This window comes from Lepisosteus oculatus, chromosome 20 (assembly GCF_040954835.1).
Source record: "Lepisosteus oculatus isolate fLepOcu1 chromosome 20, fLepOcu1.hap2, whole genome shotgun sequence".
Taxonomy (NCBI): domain Eukaryota; kingdom Metazoa; phylum Chordata; class Actinopteri; order Semionotiformes; family Lepisosteidae; genus Lepisosteus; species Lepisosteus oculatus.
Window position 1 is genome coordinate 719,333 of NC_090715.1, and position 18,101 is coordinate 737,433.

Consider the following 18,101-nt stretch of genomic DNA (forward strand, 5'->3'; position numbering starts at 1 on the left):
AAGGCAGGATAGCTTTTCAGTTTTAGGGAAGCCTATGGTAAAAAGCTATGCAGGTGCAAAGATTTAATCTGCTGACCCACATATGACGTCAGCTTTTTGAAACAACCACCTGAGAAGGCAAGTTATCTACTCTAGAAGATTTAACTGGGGCTCCTTCCTTTTCTCATTTTGCACGGCAGTCACAAAGTGAAGAAAGGCTACTGAAAAGAAAGGGGGAGCCTCAGTGGTTGTGACTATGCAGGCTTTGAATGTAAAGAGAGTGACTGGCTCACTATGCCTGAGACCTTTAACTCCTGCAGCACCTCACAGATGAGTGCTGTTATCACTTTAAAACTGGACGGTTGCTCAGCATACATGTACTGTATTGTAAAACTAAAAGCCATCAACCTTTTGTTCTTCCATTTTTTAATCTAGACAGAATAAAACAACTACTATTTGCTTACCTGTTATTGTACAAAAGGTATTTGGGTGTTTTTTTTTCAAGTGAGCTTTACAAAGAAAACTAGTCAAAGAAAAGAAATAACTAAAGTCATATGTATAAATGAAGAAGCAGTTCATAGCTATTGGAGGCATCTGAGGTATTAAATGTTAAGAGTTTGGGCTAGATGTATGTGTAACATTGTTTGAAATAAATTAGTCCTTTTTATCTCAAGGGATCGTGATAATGGATAAGATCTCATTGGAGCAAAGCAAGATGTAAGCCTAGAATGCGTAAAAGACTTTTTAATGAGGTTCATGTCAATATTGCTTGGAAAGATGCCCAGAAGAGAAATCAGTTTAAGCAGTGTTGCTTTGTACTGTGGAACGATACTAAAGTGAAAACTACTATGTAATATTACAAAACTAGGCTGCTTTAGGTTTGAAGTCTAAACTGGAATTTTCACTATGAGCTCAAAAAATAATTTCTCAAGGGAAAAAAAACTATGAGTGATAAGTACAAACTCTGAAGTACTTCATTAATAATACAATCAATTCAGTGCAGCTCTCTTGGGTCAATTAAACAGATTGATAGTATTGAACCTCAAAGTATTGCAGAATTTGCTGCCAGCTCACCCTTGACCACCTTGTTGGTCAGGTGTTTGCCATTGGATAATTGGGTTCTCATGAAAGAGCTGTGAACTCTTATTAGTCTGTCTTGGTTTGGGTTAAGTGTGTGGATTCCATAACCGAAAGTTAAAATAAAATCAAAATAACTTAAAATAAATCGGAAATTGGGCATACCAATATGAATATACAGATGACGAAAGTAACCACAGATAGAATTACCAATCACCAAAACGAGTTTGCCCAAGAAAAACATCTTGTTAATAATTTCAAGGAAACTCTCAGTGAAAACACTGTCAGCTTCCAGAGCGAAGGGGTGAAGGTATGATAACACACAGATGTCAGAAAACTGGGACAGCAGCATTCCAAAGATTGCACCGCGAGATGAAAACCTCTCATTAACACCTAGAACAGAAAAGATAGATTAGAATTTGGTTGGAAGTACAAATATGTACTAGTACAGTTTTATTTAGAGATGAGACCAAAATAAACTTTTACCAAAGTGTTGGAATGTTTAAACTGGAGAAAAAAGCAACTGCAGATGCTCCAAAGGACATCACCTCATCTGTGAAGCCTGGCCTGGCTTGGGCAGGCATGGTCACCTCTGGAACTGGATCACACATCTTAATTGGTGACATAACTGATGATGGCAGCAGCAGATTGAATCCATGATTTTACAGGAACACTTTGTCTGCTCATGTAGAAGAATATATTTCCATTATTACTGAGCAGCATTGCCCTTTGCAGGATGACAACGACCCAAAACATGTGGCCAGTGCAGTTCACCATCAAAAAAGTGGAAAATCATAGGCTAGCCAAGTCAGTCTCCTGATTTAAATTCCATTGAGCTTGCTTTTTACATGCTGAAGAAAAAACTGAAATTGGAACACCGTACGAAAAGGCACAAGAACATCTCAAATGACCCCACAAAGAGAGGCTGAGCTTTATGAGTCACAGACTTCTCGCCCCAAAGAGACATGCAAACAAGTACTGATTGTTGCAAACTAAAATTTGCTTGAAGTGAATGTGTCCCACTACTTCTTCTAACTTGAAAAATAAAAAATATTGTAATGTTATTTTTAAACAAAAATAACAGTTTTAACTTTATTTTCCCAATACCTTTGAAGGGTACTGTATGGTAGTAGACCATTTTCTTACTTACACATTCCTGATTCATAGTAAAAAAGCTTCAAATTACTGTAGAAGTAAGAATAACGTGTTTTCTTTTTTCAATGTTTGTTTATGAACTGTTGGGACAGTAAGTCTCAACAGCTGTGGCACAAGCTGTGGCACTCAGCTTGTGCCACAGCTCAGAATTGACACTTTCTTTTTCCCAGTTACAGGAATGTCATTTTATATGGGCAGAGTAAGCTGATTCCAAGCTGATTTGCAGAAATGCTTCGGGAAAAACAAGGCAAATGAATTGTGCAACTCTACAACTTGGATCAAGCCAGGAGTCTTAATGTGTTTTTTTTCCTCTAGATGGACGACCTCAGTGGGAAGTAGATGCAAAAATAGTGCGAGAAAAAAGTCAAGGGGTAAGGAGAAAATGCAGTTCTCTCTCACAGTGAAGAGAGGGGAAGGCAAGCTCTTAAGGTTACAATAGGCGATGCCAAAATGACAGGGTGTATAAAACAAAAATATTTGATTCCTAATTTTAAAATTAAATTCCTTAATAAGATGTGTTCCTCTGATACACAGTTTCCAGGGTGTATCAGTTCATAAATATTCTGATGAAATTAATATAATTTTAAAAAGTATTTGGAATGTACTATTTTATCAGGCTATATGTATACTTTTATTTTGGACAGTTATGTATATGTTGTGTCCAATACTGAAATTTACAGTTTTTAATGTTTTAATTTATTTTACATTTATTCCACCAAATTCATTTGCAATTAGTAATGTTGCTGCAAACAACTTTTATTTTTTATTAAGGGTATGAATACATTTTGCAACCCACTGTGTAGCTGTTCAGTTATGTATTAGATACGTTTATTATTAGTATATGAATAACCATATGGATAAATAAAGTAACAGTGTTCTACATGTAGTAAAATAGTGTTTTTTTTACATTAGGTGTTTTTAGTTTGAAAAGTAAGTTTTTTCCTCCCTTTCAGGCTACTATTGTCATTGAGGTCCCTCCGTACCACTGTAAAACTGTGACGTCTCCGGTTCAGGTGCAGTTTTATGTGTGTAATGGGAAAAGGAAAAGGAGCCAGTCCCAGCGCTTCACATACTTGTCAGGTAATTAAGAGCAAGGACTCGGTGAGCACCGAGTGAATTCTTTACTCTGGCTGCTACGGTGACTCGTTGCAAAAATGCCAGATAGAATAGTCTGCTGTTTGTTATATCTAATTGGGGAGGAGAAAAAGTTTGCTTTTAATTGGTTTAATGGCATTTGAAGTGGTGAAATTGGAGTTCTTTGGTTTTGTAACTAACTACTCATGGGCTTGTGAGCTGTGTCCATGTGCAGTAATATAAGGGAGTGGGAAAATGTTTATGAAGTAAAAACGTTTTAAAAGCGGTCATGAAAAAACAAACCTTCGTGAGAAAGAGAGAGGGGGCAATTTGTTTCTTTTTATAATTGAATTAATTTTCAGTTTGGTTTAAAGCTGAAAGCTTTAGTTTCAGTTAAGTTTGCTCATTTACACTAGTCTCAACCTTTTTTGCTCAACAAAATGTGTTAAAGTTAAGAAAAGGAAATGCTCAGTTTTAGTACTGATTTTCTTTTTTAAATGGTAGAAAAGTGGTTGAAACAAGGAAAGAGATGCACACTGTTAAAAATTAAAAAGTGATAAAACTTTAAATTAAACAGACAAGCGAATACTTTAAAGCTTGCTAAAAGTGCGCTGAATTGTCCTTACTTGAATTGTCAACTTTTTATGATCATTTAAAATTAATAAAGCCTGAAATGATTAAACAAGTCACACTTCAAATTCTTTACCAAGGTCATTAATGTAAGAGAGTAAAAAAAAGTGTGTATATATTTAAAATAAAGCTAAATGGCACCAAACCTTGACGCCCACCTTCTGCACTCATGATGCAACCACTTGATGAGCGTTTCCTGTTTTCCCTCCAGCAGCCATGTGTTGAGCCAATGGGTGACAAGTACAGGTGTCTGCAGGAAGTGTCTGCTCATGCTCTCAAGCGGCAGCCACTGGTTATCTGCTAACCACGGCCGCTTCGCACAGGGAGAGTGGCAGAGACAGGGGCCCTGAGCGCCTGACAGACTGTTTGTTATTAACAACAGCCTGCGTGTGGGCGGCTGAAGCACACGATAGCATGCGCTGGAATGGTGCGAAATGCGTAGGCAGGGGATGGCAACACAACCGGCTTGAAATATAAAAGGTTCTCTCCTTAATTAGCTTTTCAACGTTCCTAAACAGTCACTTTCAGTCGCGTTGTTGAAAAACACATTATTGTCACTCCACCCCGTCTGCCCGGCTTCCTCGTCACATTTTTATGGGGTTGTGTTGAAACGCGAACATGCTTACTCTGTGCTCTGGTTTTTGTTGGACAGCATTCCTACAACAAAGAAGGCGGGCCAGCAGCAATGCTGGAGGGGCCGTGCAGCAGGTTCTCCCCCTCTTTGTGCAGCAGTGCTGCAGGGGGCTCTGCTTCTTCCATGAAGTGGCTTTCATGGCACATGGACAAACAACATATGCTTTGTAGTCATGCCCCCTTGAGCAGAGCTGGATAAAAATATCTTTTAAAACATTTGTTTACTGAGCACCAGATTGATAAGTGGGTTACAGAACTGCGTGTTCTGTGTGAACAGTTCTTATTCCTAAAAATAGCTTTTCTTCTCTTTGTTCAGTTTTGACATCTTAATTTCATTCATCACCTTTTAGATCATCAAAGTAACCCATACGCATCTTCGATGAGAAAAAGCTGATTGTGTGTTTTGCATATTAGGTTGCTGTGCTTGGTTTTCTCTTCTGAACATTTCTGAGTGAATACAGAAAAGCTTTGTTCTTTAAAGTGAATGTGTCATAGGCGTTATGACAGAAATGCACCATTATTTGAAACATTGAACTCTAGATTCATTTGAATGTTGTCTCTATATCTTTCACCTCTAAAATACTGTGCCAAAAGTCTCAGCCATCCCACTATAGCTTAAATAACAGATTATCCAAAAAACCTGTTCAGCCATGTCTTGAGATAAGCACTAATATTTCTACCTCATCTTTATGTTGTCACACACTCTGAACTCTGTTCTATTTGGTATTTGCTGTTTGTAAAAATTGTGTTTTCTTTGGCTTATGTAGATGTCTTCTTTCTCTCTGTCTGCAGTTCTTATCAAGCAGGAGCACAGAGATGATCTAGACTTGCCTACCGTCTCATCTGTGCCCATGCATATGGCTCATGCTGCCAGCATCCCTGTCCTTCACCCTGTCAGGACGCAGCTGCCTTCGCCTGACCAGGGCCACCCTCAAGACGGCATGCTCTCCTCCTCTCCCCGCGGTTTGGTCCCCGCTCTGCCCCCCCAGCAACAGCCTGCCTACACCCCTATGGGCCCCTCAGCCCTGCAGCACTGCCAGATGATTAGCACTCCTCTGGTGCATCAGACTTTCCATGCCACCCCAGCCCCACCGCTGAGGCCTTCCTACCAGCCTATGCAGTCTGAGTTGGCATACAATGGACAACCAGGTCTTCCCATGAACTCCGCCTCAACCCAGGCCTACGAGCGGATGTCCTTCCAGTCCGAGTCAACTGCGCCTCACCCTCTCAGCCTGAGTTGTCAGTCCATGGTCTACCACTCTCCAGCCTCATCTTCTGCCTCCAACTCCACTCCTCCACCAACCAGTGGCCACCCACTGGCTCACCCCACCCCTCATCTGCAGTCCCTCGGCTTCCACTGTCCCAACCCAGCCCAGGTCTCTTCTCCAACTGGCACCCACTCCCTTGGCCAGCCTTCACCACAGTTGCAGTCTTTGGGTTACAGCTCTAGCCAGAGGTCTGCCTCCTCTCCCTCTCCTACCACCTCCCTCCCCATGGTACCGTCCCCACACTCCGGGCCATCCTCCCCCCAGATGCACCAACTGCCCTACCAGTCCCCTACTCCGGGGACAGCCTCCTCTCCCTCACCCACCTCTGGCAGCCAAATGGTGCACCTGCCATGCTCCGGCCAGCCCTCCCCTCAAGCTCACAGCCCTGGAATGGCCAGCCTTTCTGCGCCAGGCTCCCTGGTACATGCTTCAGCCCCACAGCCATCCTTCCCTCATGAGGAGGAAAGTCTGAACATCAAGCAGGAGCCCGAGGACACAGAGCTCACCTTCCGCTCCATTGGCCTGCAGGACATCACGCTGGACGACGGTAAGGCTTATTGAGAAAGTAATTTATTTTAATTAATATAGAGTAATAGCTATTGATGTTACTCATAAGGACAGTATTACTACTTCTGTACCTTTAATTGTTGTTTTCACTGACACTGACGGGTTTTAGGTTTGAGTCACAGTGCAGTTAAAGATTTTTTGCCTCGCTTGTTGCGAGTGCTGGAGAACGGTTGCTATCTTCAGAAATCTCTAAAATATGTTACTTTGTTTCTCGAGACATCATCCATGCTGTTTTGTAACATCATCAAGCATTTAACTACAGGAAATGCTGATTAACACCTCTTGCAGCATGTCATTGGTTAATCCATATCAAGTGCTATAAGATCATTTGCAAAACATAGTAAATCAGTAGGAGGTCTTTTGTCCGTGTCAGCTCAAGACTGTGATCCCCTTGCCTTCACTGTTCTCCTCCAGATGAAGGGATCTCCAGATACCTTTGCTCTCTTCAAATCTGGGTTTACTTTGTTTCATGTAACATTACTGTCCTCTGCTCTGCTAGAAATCACATAAAGAATGCAATGAGGATTTCCCCCTTATTAGGGTGCTTTTTGGCATGAGCAATAGGTATGAGTCTTTCTGGTGATATGCTTCTCTTTTACTTTAGTACTTGGAAGGGTTGTCATTTCGGTACTTCAGTAGTAAATAGATGGTGTTGAATTTAAGAGTGTTCAAATAAAGAAAATGGTTTTGTAATATTATGGAGTGTTTTTGTTTGTGAAATAACACAAGTAAGGTGTGAACAGAACCAAAAAATTGGTCTGCATGAGCATCAGTCAGTACAAAGTCCTCTTAAGCATATCTATGGATAGAACAGAATTTACCGTTAGACGGGTCCAGTAGCATTTTCTGATTGTAAAAATCATATTTAATGCAATAAAGTCCACGAGAATCGTTTTGGCAAGGAGAATACTCCTGGGATTAAACTCCGAAATCTGCCTGCTATAAATAGTAAATGTAACATTCTGACACCATAGGACATCTAATTAAGTAAGCATTTCACTCAAGTTAATTTTTTTTGGTTAAGGAAGGTAAACAGGTCAGTTATTTTAAAGAAAATTTCTTTTTGGAGTGCAGAGCACATTTTTAAAGGAACACATGTCCCTTTCAAAATCTCATTTAAAAAATAGATCACTTGTTGTTTACTATCCTAGAAGTGACTTTAATAAACACAACTATGTTTTCAATCACACTGATGTAAGTTCCTGCTTAATATTTAAGGAAAATTGTTTTGCATAAATGTTTTGAAGAATTTATTTTTAACCCATGTAATTCATTGGATTCCATTAGAGATTTATGGCTCTTAAAAAGCAATTTAATACCACGTTATCATTTTGCTTTCAATTTACTACAGGCATGGAATCTCCCTTCAAGGTTATTTATATTTCTATTGTTATACTATATTTCTTATAGTCGTGTATAATCCGCTTAAAACTGTTCATGTCTTTTTGGACTGAAAGACCTGAGTGCATAGTGTTGCTGTAGCAGCAGTTGCCAGTCTTGAAATCCTCTTTTTAGTTCTGACGAAATGACAGCTAAGATGTGAAATGCTTTCTTTTTTAATCAAACTATTTTTTGCAATATGAAATTCCACTGACCTATATTTAATCCTCTTTAGGTTTCATTGATCACTATCCTTGTTACGTAGGCCTAAGATTAAAATACAAGTCTTAAGGCTGTATGTATGCACAGCTCATTGGATCTTAAGGCTAATTTTGTGCTGTACACAGTGCACTTTCTCTGTGACTCAGGGCTAGTTTAGTCGCTGTTTGGCATGTCCAGGATTTCCAGCAAGAGCTCCACGTGCTATCCCTTCGTCCCTGCACTGTGACTCACTATGTCTCTGCGGGAGAAGAGTCCCTGTTTCATGCAAGTCTTTATTTTGTCCTTTGTGCTCAAGTTACATTTAGCATCAGTAATTAGAAGTTACTGTCTGTGGCCAGCAATAATTCATCTAAAAAAAGTTGGAAGCATTATAATTTTTTTAAAATATATTTTTAAAATAATCACTGTTGCTAGGACAATATGAGTAAGTGGTTTTATGGTTGTTTTGTGCTTTATTTTTGGTCTATGAGCAAACGTGTTGGAAAACAAGAGTGTGTTCAAAGAAGTGCCATGTGTTTAGTGTAGCAGGCTGCCTCTTGCTTGAGTGCTGCGTGACTTACTGACGGGAAGGATGTACATCAGAGAAAACAAGTGTGAAGAGCTTTCCATACATTTATTTGTGTAGTTTCCTGACGATAAGAGGAGAACCGGTCTATATCTAAAATATCTATTGTTCCTTTGTAACTGTAGTCTCATGGCTTGGGCTTGCCTAATACCTTGTTTAGGCATCTTTAAAAGCCCATAATATCTGACAAAAAATAAATATATGTATTAATGAACTTAGAAAGCAAAAGCTTTATCATGCCATCTTCTATATCCTCTATTCCTGCCCGTACCATGCAACAAGACTTTAAACGTCTTGACTAATCACACAGAGGATCTCATAAGAATGATTATGATGGTCTCTGATAACTATAAAATTCTCATTGTGTCAGCCCCTTGTGTTTAATTAATCACTTTACATTGGATTCTGTTTACAGTGTCTGAGTAAGCAAAGCCCCATATCTGCCATATGCCTGTCTTTGTTTTGTGCTCCAGCCGAGAATCGCAGCTGCCGCTCAGCACAGAAGAGCGATCTGGGTTAATAATAGGCAGGGCCTGCTGCTATGGTGAAAGCTGACACTGTTCCACTTGCAGGTTGTGCGCAGTCACAGAGAAGGCTAAATATACCGCACTAGCTAATCTGGTGCAGTTACTGGGGCTCCCGACACTACCACAGCTGTTGCAGCACTGCATGTAGATGACAAGCCTGCCAGCTCTTATCAGGAAAAGCATACACCATCCACTGCCCTTCACAATCCCTCTGAGCGGTACTGCTAAACTGGGGAAATCGGGTTTTTTTTTCAACTGCACGGCGAACATTTCTGTGGGCTTTCACCTTCACTACTAGCACAAAAAAACGACTCAAGTACAAGTAAAATGTTTCAAGTACCTTGGGTTGCTCACAACACTTCAGAAATCTCCCACATTGATTAAAAAACTGTTTGAAATTTAAGCTTAGTTTTTTCTACAAAACAACAAACAAGCATTCCATACAAAATACATTTTCAAATCAGATTTATCCTTCTTTGAGTTCATTACCCATTTTAAACTAGTGGCACAGATCGCTATGTGCTTTCCTCTGAAGAATATTGAAGTTTTTGTTTGCTTCTAAACCATATAAATTGTGATTTCACTTTAAAAGTCTTCAAAAGGAAGCAAGAAGTAGATGTGTAATTGAGAAACATCTGTGCAGTATTCAGGCCAATGTTGAAAGCTGACCTGTCATTACCAATCATGGAAACTGAAAATCCTGCACAGAAATCTCTAACATTTTCCAGTTTCTGTTGCTGTCCATTACAGCACTTAATGAAGCAAAGGAGATTAATAACATAACTGAAGTTCATCTTTGGAAAATTCAGCAGTAGGAAAAAGGATTTCAACCAAGCGTAATTGTTAAAAGAAAGCACAAACATTTGTTGATCCTGGAACTAAAACAGAAAAGCAGGCCTGTGTATCAGATTTCCGTACAGTTAGATACATGTGGCCTAGGTAATAACTGATCCTAAGCAACAGATGGCACTTGCACCATGGCTATGCCTCCTTTGTGCTTTTTCCAAGAAGTGAAGTTTTTGTCCCCTGGATGCAGGGTAGCAGGGTGTTCAGTGATGATCACTGTTTCTAATACACATCTGTAGAAAACAGAAATGGCTCCTTTTTCTGAGAGGTTGTCAGGCCAGTTGCCCAGCTGGCTAGAGGGAGATCCTGTTTCTGCCACTGGGCTGTAGTGGGATGGACTAGGCTTTCTGTTAATGTTACTGCTCCCTAATTCTCAGCTGGACCTTCATGGGATGGAATGTCTCCTGCCTTTCTGGAGTACTACAATGTTTTTTGAAAATGTTTAGATAAGTAGGAAGCACCTTTATCAGGTGTAAGCAAAAATACAAGGATGTAATTTGACAACACATACAGTAGATTGTAATAATGTGGTACCTAATTTTTAATGTTTTGCAAACCGCTGTAGTTCTTAAGCAATTACGGTATCATTCATCTTGAAAGCATGAAGTCCCAGAGTCCAGTTTTTTTTTAAATACCAGACTGTGTTTAACATTAAAACATAAGAAAAGCCAATGTCTTTGTAAAGTATTTGTTCTGCATAAAGAAATACTGTAGCTTTAAAGATCTACAGCTGTACTCATTATACCTTGGCAATTAAAGTGAAAGACAGACTTAACAACGAAGGGATTGAAACATAACTGAAAAAAACTAAACTAAAACTTCATATGAGTCACTTTACCCTGAACTGTTGTTCCAGTTTTTCTATATTGAACTACAGTTTTTGAAACGCATACGACTGGTCACTTAGTGGTTTTCCTGCTTGCAGGCTTTGTAGATTACCCAGACATCTTGTGGCAAGAATCAGCAGGGAGGTCAAGACGAGCCAGTTAATCGGTTACAGTTAGTGTAGATGGGAAACTGAGCGGCAAGCAGAGATGAATCATTGAGCTCCATGAATATACCATCACACTGAGCCAGGTCCAGATGGACGAGCACAATCATTGCTCAGTTCTTTGTGTTTTTTTAATATGGAAGGAGAGCAGCAGACCTAGCGACAATGAACTCAGTTTCCATGTTCTTAGCCATTCCCAAATCAAGTTCCAAAATACTCATGTTTATTATTACTTTTATAAAGAGCGCTATTATCTATCCCTAAAATGTTAAAACTCACATTCTTTCACAGAGCACTGTTTTTAAGTTTGCCTTTTTGAGAATTCAAATTTTGTCCAGGAGCATCCTTTTAATACAACTTCCCAATAATATGCTTTCTGTAAAAACAGTTCTGACACTCATGTTGGCTATTAGAAGACAGCTTGGTTTGATTTTCCCAGCCATTATAAACTCACACACTGCTTTTCAGCAAGCTTCCAAGGAAAATTAGAAGATTTGTATTATTATCAGCGTTTTATTCTCCTCCTTTGATAACAAAACGTATTTTACTGCAGAGCACAGTACAGTAGTTCTTAATTGTAGTGTGGAGTTTTGCACTTATTTGGATACATCCCTCACAGTCATCAGGTCTCTGGAGGTTTCTAAAACTGCATACTGGTAGTTCAGATCAGCCTGTGGTGTATGGTAAGCCTGTTTTTAACGGTAATTGTTGAATAACCAGAGCTGGTCTTTTTCCCCTCCTGCAAAAATGCTGATTTTCCCGTAAGAGACTGAAAAGGTGACAACACGTTCAGCAGCAGAGCGGTGAGCTTGTGATAGAGAGCTGCATCCCTGGAACAGCCAGTGTGCTGCAGGGTGCACAGCTGTATGTAAATCGCCAGGTTGTACCACACAAACAGCACTGCCAAGAACACAGCAGCTTCTGTAGAGTGGTCTCGGGTTTCTGTTGTCTGCTCTTTAACTCTTTCAGCAAGGAAATTATTTCTGAAGAGCAAAGCATCTCGTGGAGGGGGGGTGTCCCTACCGAGTCATCTTTGGGATTCTAATTTCAAGAAATGACTCTTTTAAAAATTACATGTTGAATCACGCTGCAGTGCAAGTTGGCGTAATACCACAGTCAACAAACAAGTTGTGATTATCTTTCTTAATCCAACGTTTCCTTGTATCTTGTCTCTATCCCTAGATTGTATTCCTGTCATGGTTATAGCTGTACTGCAAACCTTTTTTATTCAGCTACACATTGGTACAAATTGGTTAATGTTACAACAGAATTATTCTTTGCCAGTGCATTTTCTACAATAAGTGACTTTTTGTGTGTAACATCTTTCTCAAAGATCTGTCAGAAATCATAGGATTTTTCTAGTTTGATGAACTTCTGTTTTGTTATTGAATTCAGCATGAATTATTGTGGTGATATTGTGGTTGTTGGTGAATCTTGATATTTTCTCTTAATGCTCACTATAAAACTGGTGCTTCTGTGGCTGTGAAGGAGTGTAGGCGTGTAATATTTCTAGTTGCGTGAATATTGCACTGCATGGAAATTACAAAAATAAACCGGAAAAACAAAAATGCATTAGAAAATAAGTCACTCTGTTTTGTATAACATTGTTTTGTTTTTGGTTGTTTTTTAAAAAATAATAAAACCTGTTTACAAAAATACATTTAAAAATTAGCCACTAGCTGCAAACATAAGTATTGCTCCCCTCCAGCTCCAGTAATGCCATTCACTGATTTGTTAAATGTAATGAATATTGTCTGCTGTATCACTAGCCCACATTACACGATCATTATTCAGTCACTGTTGTCAGTGATACTTTAAAGTTTTTCAAACATTGTTCATCCTAGCAGTTGGTGGTTACGATGCTAGTGAGATAACTATTTGTAAAGTGCTATAGACACACTTAACACCCTCTTTGTGTCAAATAATCCAAATGCATCTCTAGTTAGAGTTCCAGTTCTTGGAGTCTTATTGTGAAGACCAGTCCAAACTCCATGGCAAATTATACTGCCTTGGAAGTAAAGAAGCTGAAATGAGCCTGCAGCCCCAATACATAGTTCTGTGTCCTCCAGTGCCATGTGGCATTACAACTGTGCCTCATATGAAAACCAGTTTATTTTGCAACCATCTTCAAAGATGTGCTTTTCAAGTGAAACTATAGAATTGCATCACAATGGAAAGATGGTTTTGAAGGCACCCATTTCCCTTTTTTATGTGTGTGTGCGTATGATTACACGATTCTTCTCTAGGCTACACAGTAACTGTCAAAACTGCATAGAGATGCCTGATGCATTTGAGGGATTTGTCCAACACTGTAAGTTGCACTGTGCTTTTCTGTTTGTACAGATATAGTGCTTAAAAACTAAACAACAGCTGCTTAGCACAACTGTTGCAATAATAAGTGTTAGAAACAAATGCAGTTTTTTTTAAGTAACTTGGAAGAAGTAAAATATTAAAGGTCACAGGTCACACAATGTCTAAATAGGTCTTGTAGGACCGATAGAATCCATATAGTTTTTAATTATTTTTGAAAGAATTGATCAACCACCCTGTCTATGTTTTGTTTTTGAAGACTCCTGATATCATATTTCATTTTTTTTTTCATTTGGAAATGCACTGCTCAACATTTTTGTTTAAATTGGAAATGTACTGCTCAACGCTTTCAACATGCATTAAAACATATGACTATCCTGCATTTCCTGAGCATTATGACTATTGTGAAGAGCCACTGGTTACAGTATCATTGATCTACATTTATTGATGAGCTGGCAGTGTGTTTAATTCTCTCAATGCTAGATTGGAACTTTGCTCCTGTTTCCTTTGCAAACCTAGTTTTTTATATAACAGGCATTTTAAAATGGCAAAAGCTTGTTTTCACTTCTTCTGTTTTTATTGCTCTCTTTTATGTTAAGGGATGTGGTATTGTAGAGGTATATAAGAATTCCCTTATTTAGACTTCATTCTAAAATAAAATAAACTCACTGTCTGATTTCTTCGCGAGGTCTGTTAAACCCAGAGATTAATCTGTTTTTTCAACAGCAAAATATCTTTAAGTGAAATCAAACTTCAGAGCGGAAGAATACTCTGATACATACTACTTGAAGGGAAAATCCTTTATTATAAATCCGAATGAAGTACTAGTTCTTGGGAAAAAGAGTTTATTACTTAGAAGAGTTTAAGTAATGTGCACAAGATGTGCAGGTGCAGCATGTATGGACTTTAACTTGAGTTTTAATGTGTTGACACTCAACAGAAAATGTTCAAGGCCAATTCATCTTCCATGATGAAAGTTTTGAATGGAGGAAGGACCTGGACATGGTCCAGTACAACAGACAGCCCACTGTTCTGTAAGATGTTTGTGAGGAAAATAAAGGTCCCATCAGTGTTGCCCATGAAAGGACAACTCTGAGCTTCAAAAATGCAGAATTCAAAAAGAGATCTAAAATTCAATTTTTTATTATATCTTCATTATCAATTAAAGCAAAAAATGTGAATGTTTATACATTGATCACAATAAATTAATTTTCTTCCACTATGTAGCTATTATAATCTGAGTAAAAAAGATATAAATGAGCACTTGGCTTAGAAAACACAGAACTTGTGTCAAAAATTATGTATGCAAGCAATGAGTGGTCCTTTGAGTCACATATTAAAATGTTTATTAAAATTACTAAAATGTCTTGGCTGACATTTTAGATTGTATTGAATAAAAAGCCTTTCTGAATCTCAGACTCCCCAGTTACTCATCGCGTTGGAACTGTGAACTATGAGCATGGAGAGCTGGGTGAGTGTAAGTTCAATTCCGGGAACTTTTGACTAACAGCTCCGTTACAGTATCTGTCCAATTGTCCTGAAAGTGGTAGACTATGTAGCATTTATTGAATAATTCTCTAAACATTCTCATTTTCCATCAGATTTGGTGGTCCTGAAGACCCAGTTCTGACTTTTAATTATCAGGTAAAATTATTAGGTACTGAATAAAAAATAATCTTCTCCCTCTGAGACAAAAAGACATTTAACTTTTGTTTGGTTTACACTAACTCTTTTAAATAACTCTTTTACAAGACCTTTGTATATCGTATTTTAATATTGTAAGTATTACTGTAACCGTAGATGCTTTTAACTGTGCTGAGGCCTTGCAATACTAAGATTGTGAAACTTGTCAGTATGTTTAGGAGAACATTTAGGAGTAAAGTATTGCATTCAGTGTAGAAGTGCTTAAAGTGTTTTCCCCACTCATGAGGGTTAAAGATGCATGGTTCTTACGTCATTAATCCACGAGAATGAGAGGCTTGATTGTCCACTGCTTCACAGTGTGCATCTGAACAGGTGGTGCTAAAGCTGTACAGGTAAGCGGTTCAGAGCCCGCACAGTGACATTTCTCAAGCAGAGGTGATGTTTACCTGTCCTATAATTGTCTCTCACCTGCAGTCACTTTGTTTCCAATACAAAGGTGAAGCAGTGCCACTGGTATTTTTCTAACAACAGTTATTAATATGTGCTAATTGTCTTTGAACAGAAGGTCTTAAAATACACTTTTAAAACAAACTTAATACAAATTTTAGGGTGTTGATAGCACTTATATTTTTTTTAGAAAAGTATTTTCAAGGTTACTTTAATTAGATCTGTGTAATCACTATTGATCATGACTGACTGTAGTTTGTCATATGTAAACAAGATGTTTTTTCTAAAATTTTGACAGTGGGTTTTACCTCATGAGTTATGACTCATGTTATAGAATTACACAGCAAGGCCTCAAAGAGCACTGATGCAGGCGTAACTTAAAGTAACTGAACTGATAGGAATGTGCTTAACTATATGGCATGTGATATTCAAGTAAGAACAAGCTAGTCCATTGCTCCCTCCAATGGCGCCAGTGATGAGAGTTACACCCTTAATCAGCCGGAAAGTACAATTCATACCTGGTCATTGAAAGCACTATAATCTGCTTTGCAATATTGTTTGTTCACTGGTCTCTGATAAAGGTGCATTTTATCACTAGCATTGATTATTAATTAAAGCATAACTTTTTGGTCAAGGTTGTATTCATCTTTTAAACCCAAGGTCTCTGGGGTTACTATCATCAAGTTGTTCTATGATTCTGGCAGCCTAGGTCTTTCCAGATGTATTTGTTATATAAATAAAGATGATTTACAGTATAATTGGTCAGTAAGGCAAATTCAGCTTTGAGAAAAAACACTGAAGAGCATGATTCTGGCAGGACAGTATACCTACAATGTTTAAGTTGTTCCATTAATAAAATACTTAATTGAATGGTTAATGTGTCTTTTAAAATTAAGAGCTGGTGATGTTCAGATCTAATAACTGATTACGTTTCTTTTATGGTCAGCATTTTCATTTTTTGTATAATACATAGCATTGTTAAATGTTATGCACATGTGGAAGAACTCAAAAGCTCTGTGTAGATTAGCCTTCAAATCAGGTACCTTGGTTGTTGTAAATCTCTGCAGGTAGCAGCAGGCTGAAGATACAGCATGTGTTACAAACAAATGCAGTGATTTTAAATAACTTTGAAAGATGTCAAAGGTCACATGTTGTTTAAAAAGGTCTTGTAGAAGTTCCTGAAGGAACCTGCCCATATTATAATTACACCTGATGGACAGGAGATGCTGATCTTCTTCTGAAATTGTTTGGTGCTTGTATGTTTCAGTGTGCCCTGTCCATGTCGAACTTGAGTTCTGCGTGTTCAGTCTGCAGGTGGCTCACTTATTTAGTTAGAACCATCTCATTTGTTTTGTTACACAGAGATATAATCATACCGGTTTCTTGTTTTTCACATAATCAATTGATATTATTTAGTATAGAGTTTTTTTGCCTCATTTGTAAATAAGCCCACTGTGCTTTTTTCCTTGTTTTAAATTGTGGCAAGCAAAACATACAAGTTTTACAAGCTCCCTGCTCCTTATTGTTAATTAATTTTGCCAGCTAGGTGAATGGACTTTCTGTAGCACTACTTAAACAATAATGTTTTTGTTCAGAGGTAATTTGTTTTCACAGAAGTGCTTATTTTAACAGGAACACACCCTGGCATTTGCTGTTTCTGTAATAGGTAAACTGGCCCCACAGGGAGACTAAGCTATGTAATTATTTCATGGAGCTATTTCACAGTGACTTTTATAGTGGTGGTACATGTATTTTTCAATGAAGTAATTGTCTTGGAGATATGTCCACAATGAGATCCGAGCTGGAATAATGAAGCGGATAAAGGGTATCATTTCCATCTGGGGCCGGGCGTTAAAATGGACGATCAGGGTAGGGCCACAGAGGGACACAGGCCTTTCAGCTGCTGTCAGTGTGGCACACAGCAGGCTAGCTGTGAGCTGCAGCTCTGGGGTTCCTGAAGGGGATCATTTTCATTAGAGTATTTCAATCAGCACTGAGTTGCTTGTTTCATGCAAGAATTAATAACTTAATTACCTAATTTCTTTATTTATACCACTGAATCTTTCTCCTGTACTGTACCTCATCATGAAAATAATAGGACTTTTTTGTTTTACAAAACTTACATAATCTTAAAACTTTCACTTAAAATCGTACATCTGCTGTAATGTTATGTAAAGCACAGTTTCTTTATTTTATAACAAGATGGTAGAATCACATTAAGCAAATATTATGCTTCAGTGCAGTTTTTGAGGATCTTGCGTGTTTTGCTCTTTGGTGCTTGTTGTTTCACATCACACCTGGTATAAGTGAAGTCCATAACGCGACAGTATATGATAGGGCTTTGTGTGCATGAATTTCGTCAGTGGCTTACTTTCCTCGCGTGTTGCCTGTATGAAACCAGCAAGGAATTTAAATACTTTAACAACAGCGACATCTGCTGGTGTAACAGGGAAAATGCCAGAGTGCTTGACTATAAGAACCGTTGAGGAAGATATCTGCAGGTTTTGACGTGTTGGAAAATTTGAAGACCTTTAAAATAGTGTGATCAAGGTTCAATCAAATGTGAACAGTAATGTGTTTTTATGAGGTAGTGATAAATCTAACAAAGTGCATTTTGTAATAAAGTGCATTTCATTTAAATAAAAAAGTCTTGTTTTAATTAGAAATTTGATGTAGGATTTTCTACATTAATTTTCAGAGATCAGAGTGGCCTTGCATATTGGTATGAATCAAAATCTATTGCTATGCTACACTGATTTTAAAACATAATAGCATGAAATCTGAGA

At 38.3% G+C, this 18,101-nt stretch overlaps 1 protein-coding gene across 3 annotated transcripts in view; it reads left to right on the forward strand.

The window, feature by feature from the left end:
* The window catches only part of nfatc3a (nuclear factor of activated T cells 3a), a 61,800-nt gene that overhangs the window by 39,358 nt on the left and 4,341 nt on the right, over positions 1-18,101 (forward strand). For all 3 annotated transcript variants that reach the window (XM_006641515.3, XM_015368582.2, XM_069181173.1), the window contains exons 7-9: positions 2,527-2,582; positions 3,165-3,291; positions 5,341-6,363. In XM_006641515.3, the coding sequence (XP_006641578.2) occupies positions 2,527-2,582; positions 3,165-3,291; positions 5,341-6,363 (1,206 nt within the window). The remainder of the gene's footprint in view (positions 1-2,526; positions 2,583-3,164; positions 3,292-5,340; positions 6,364-18,101) is intronic.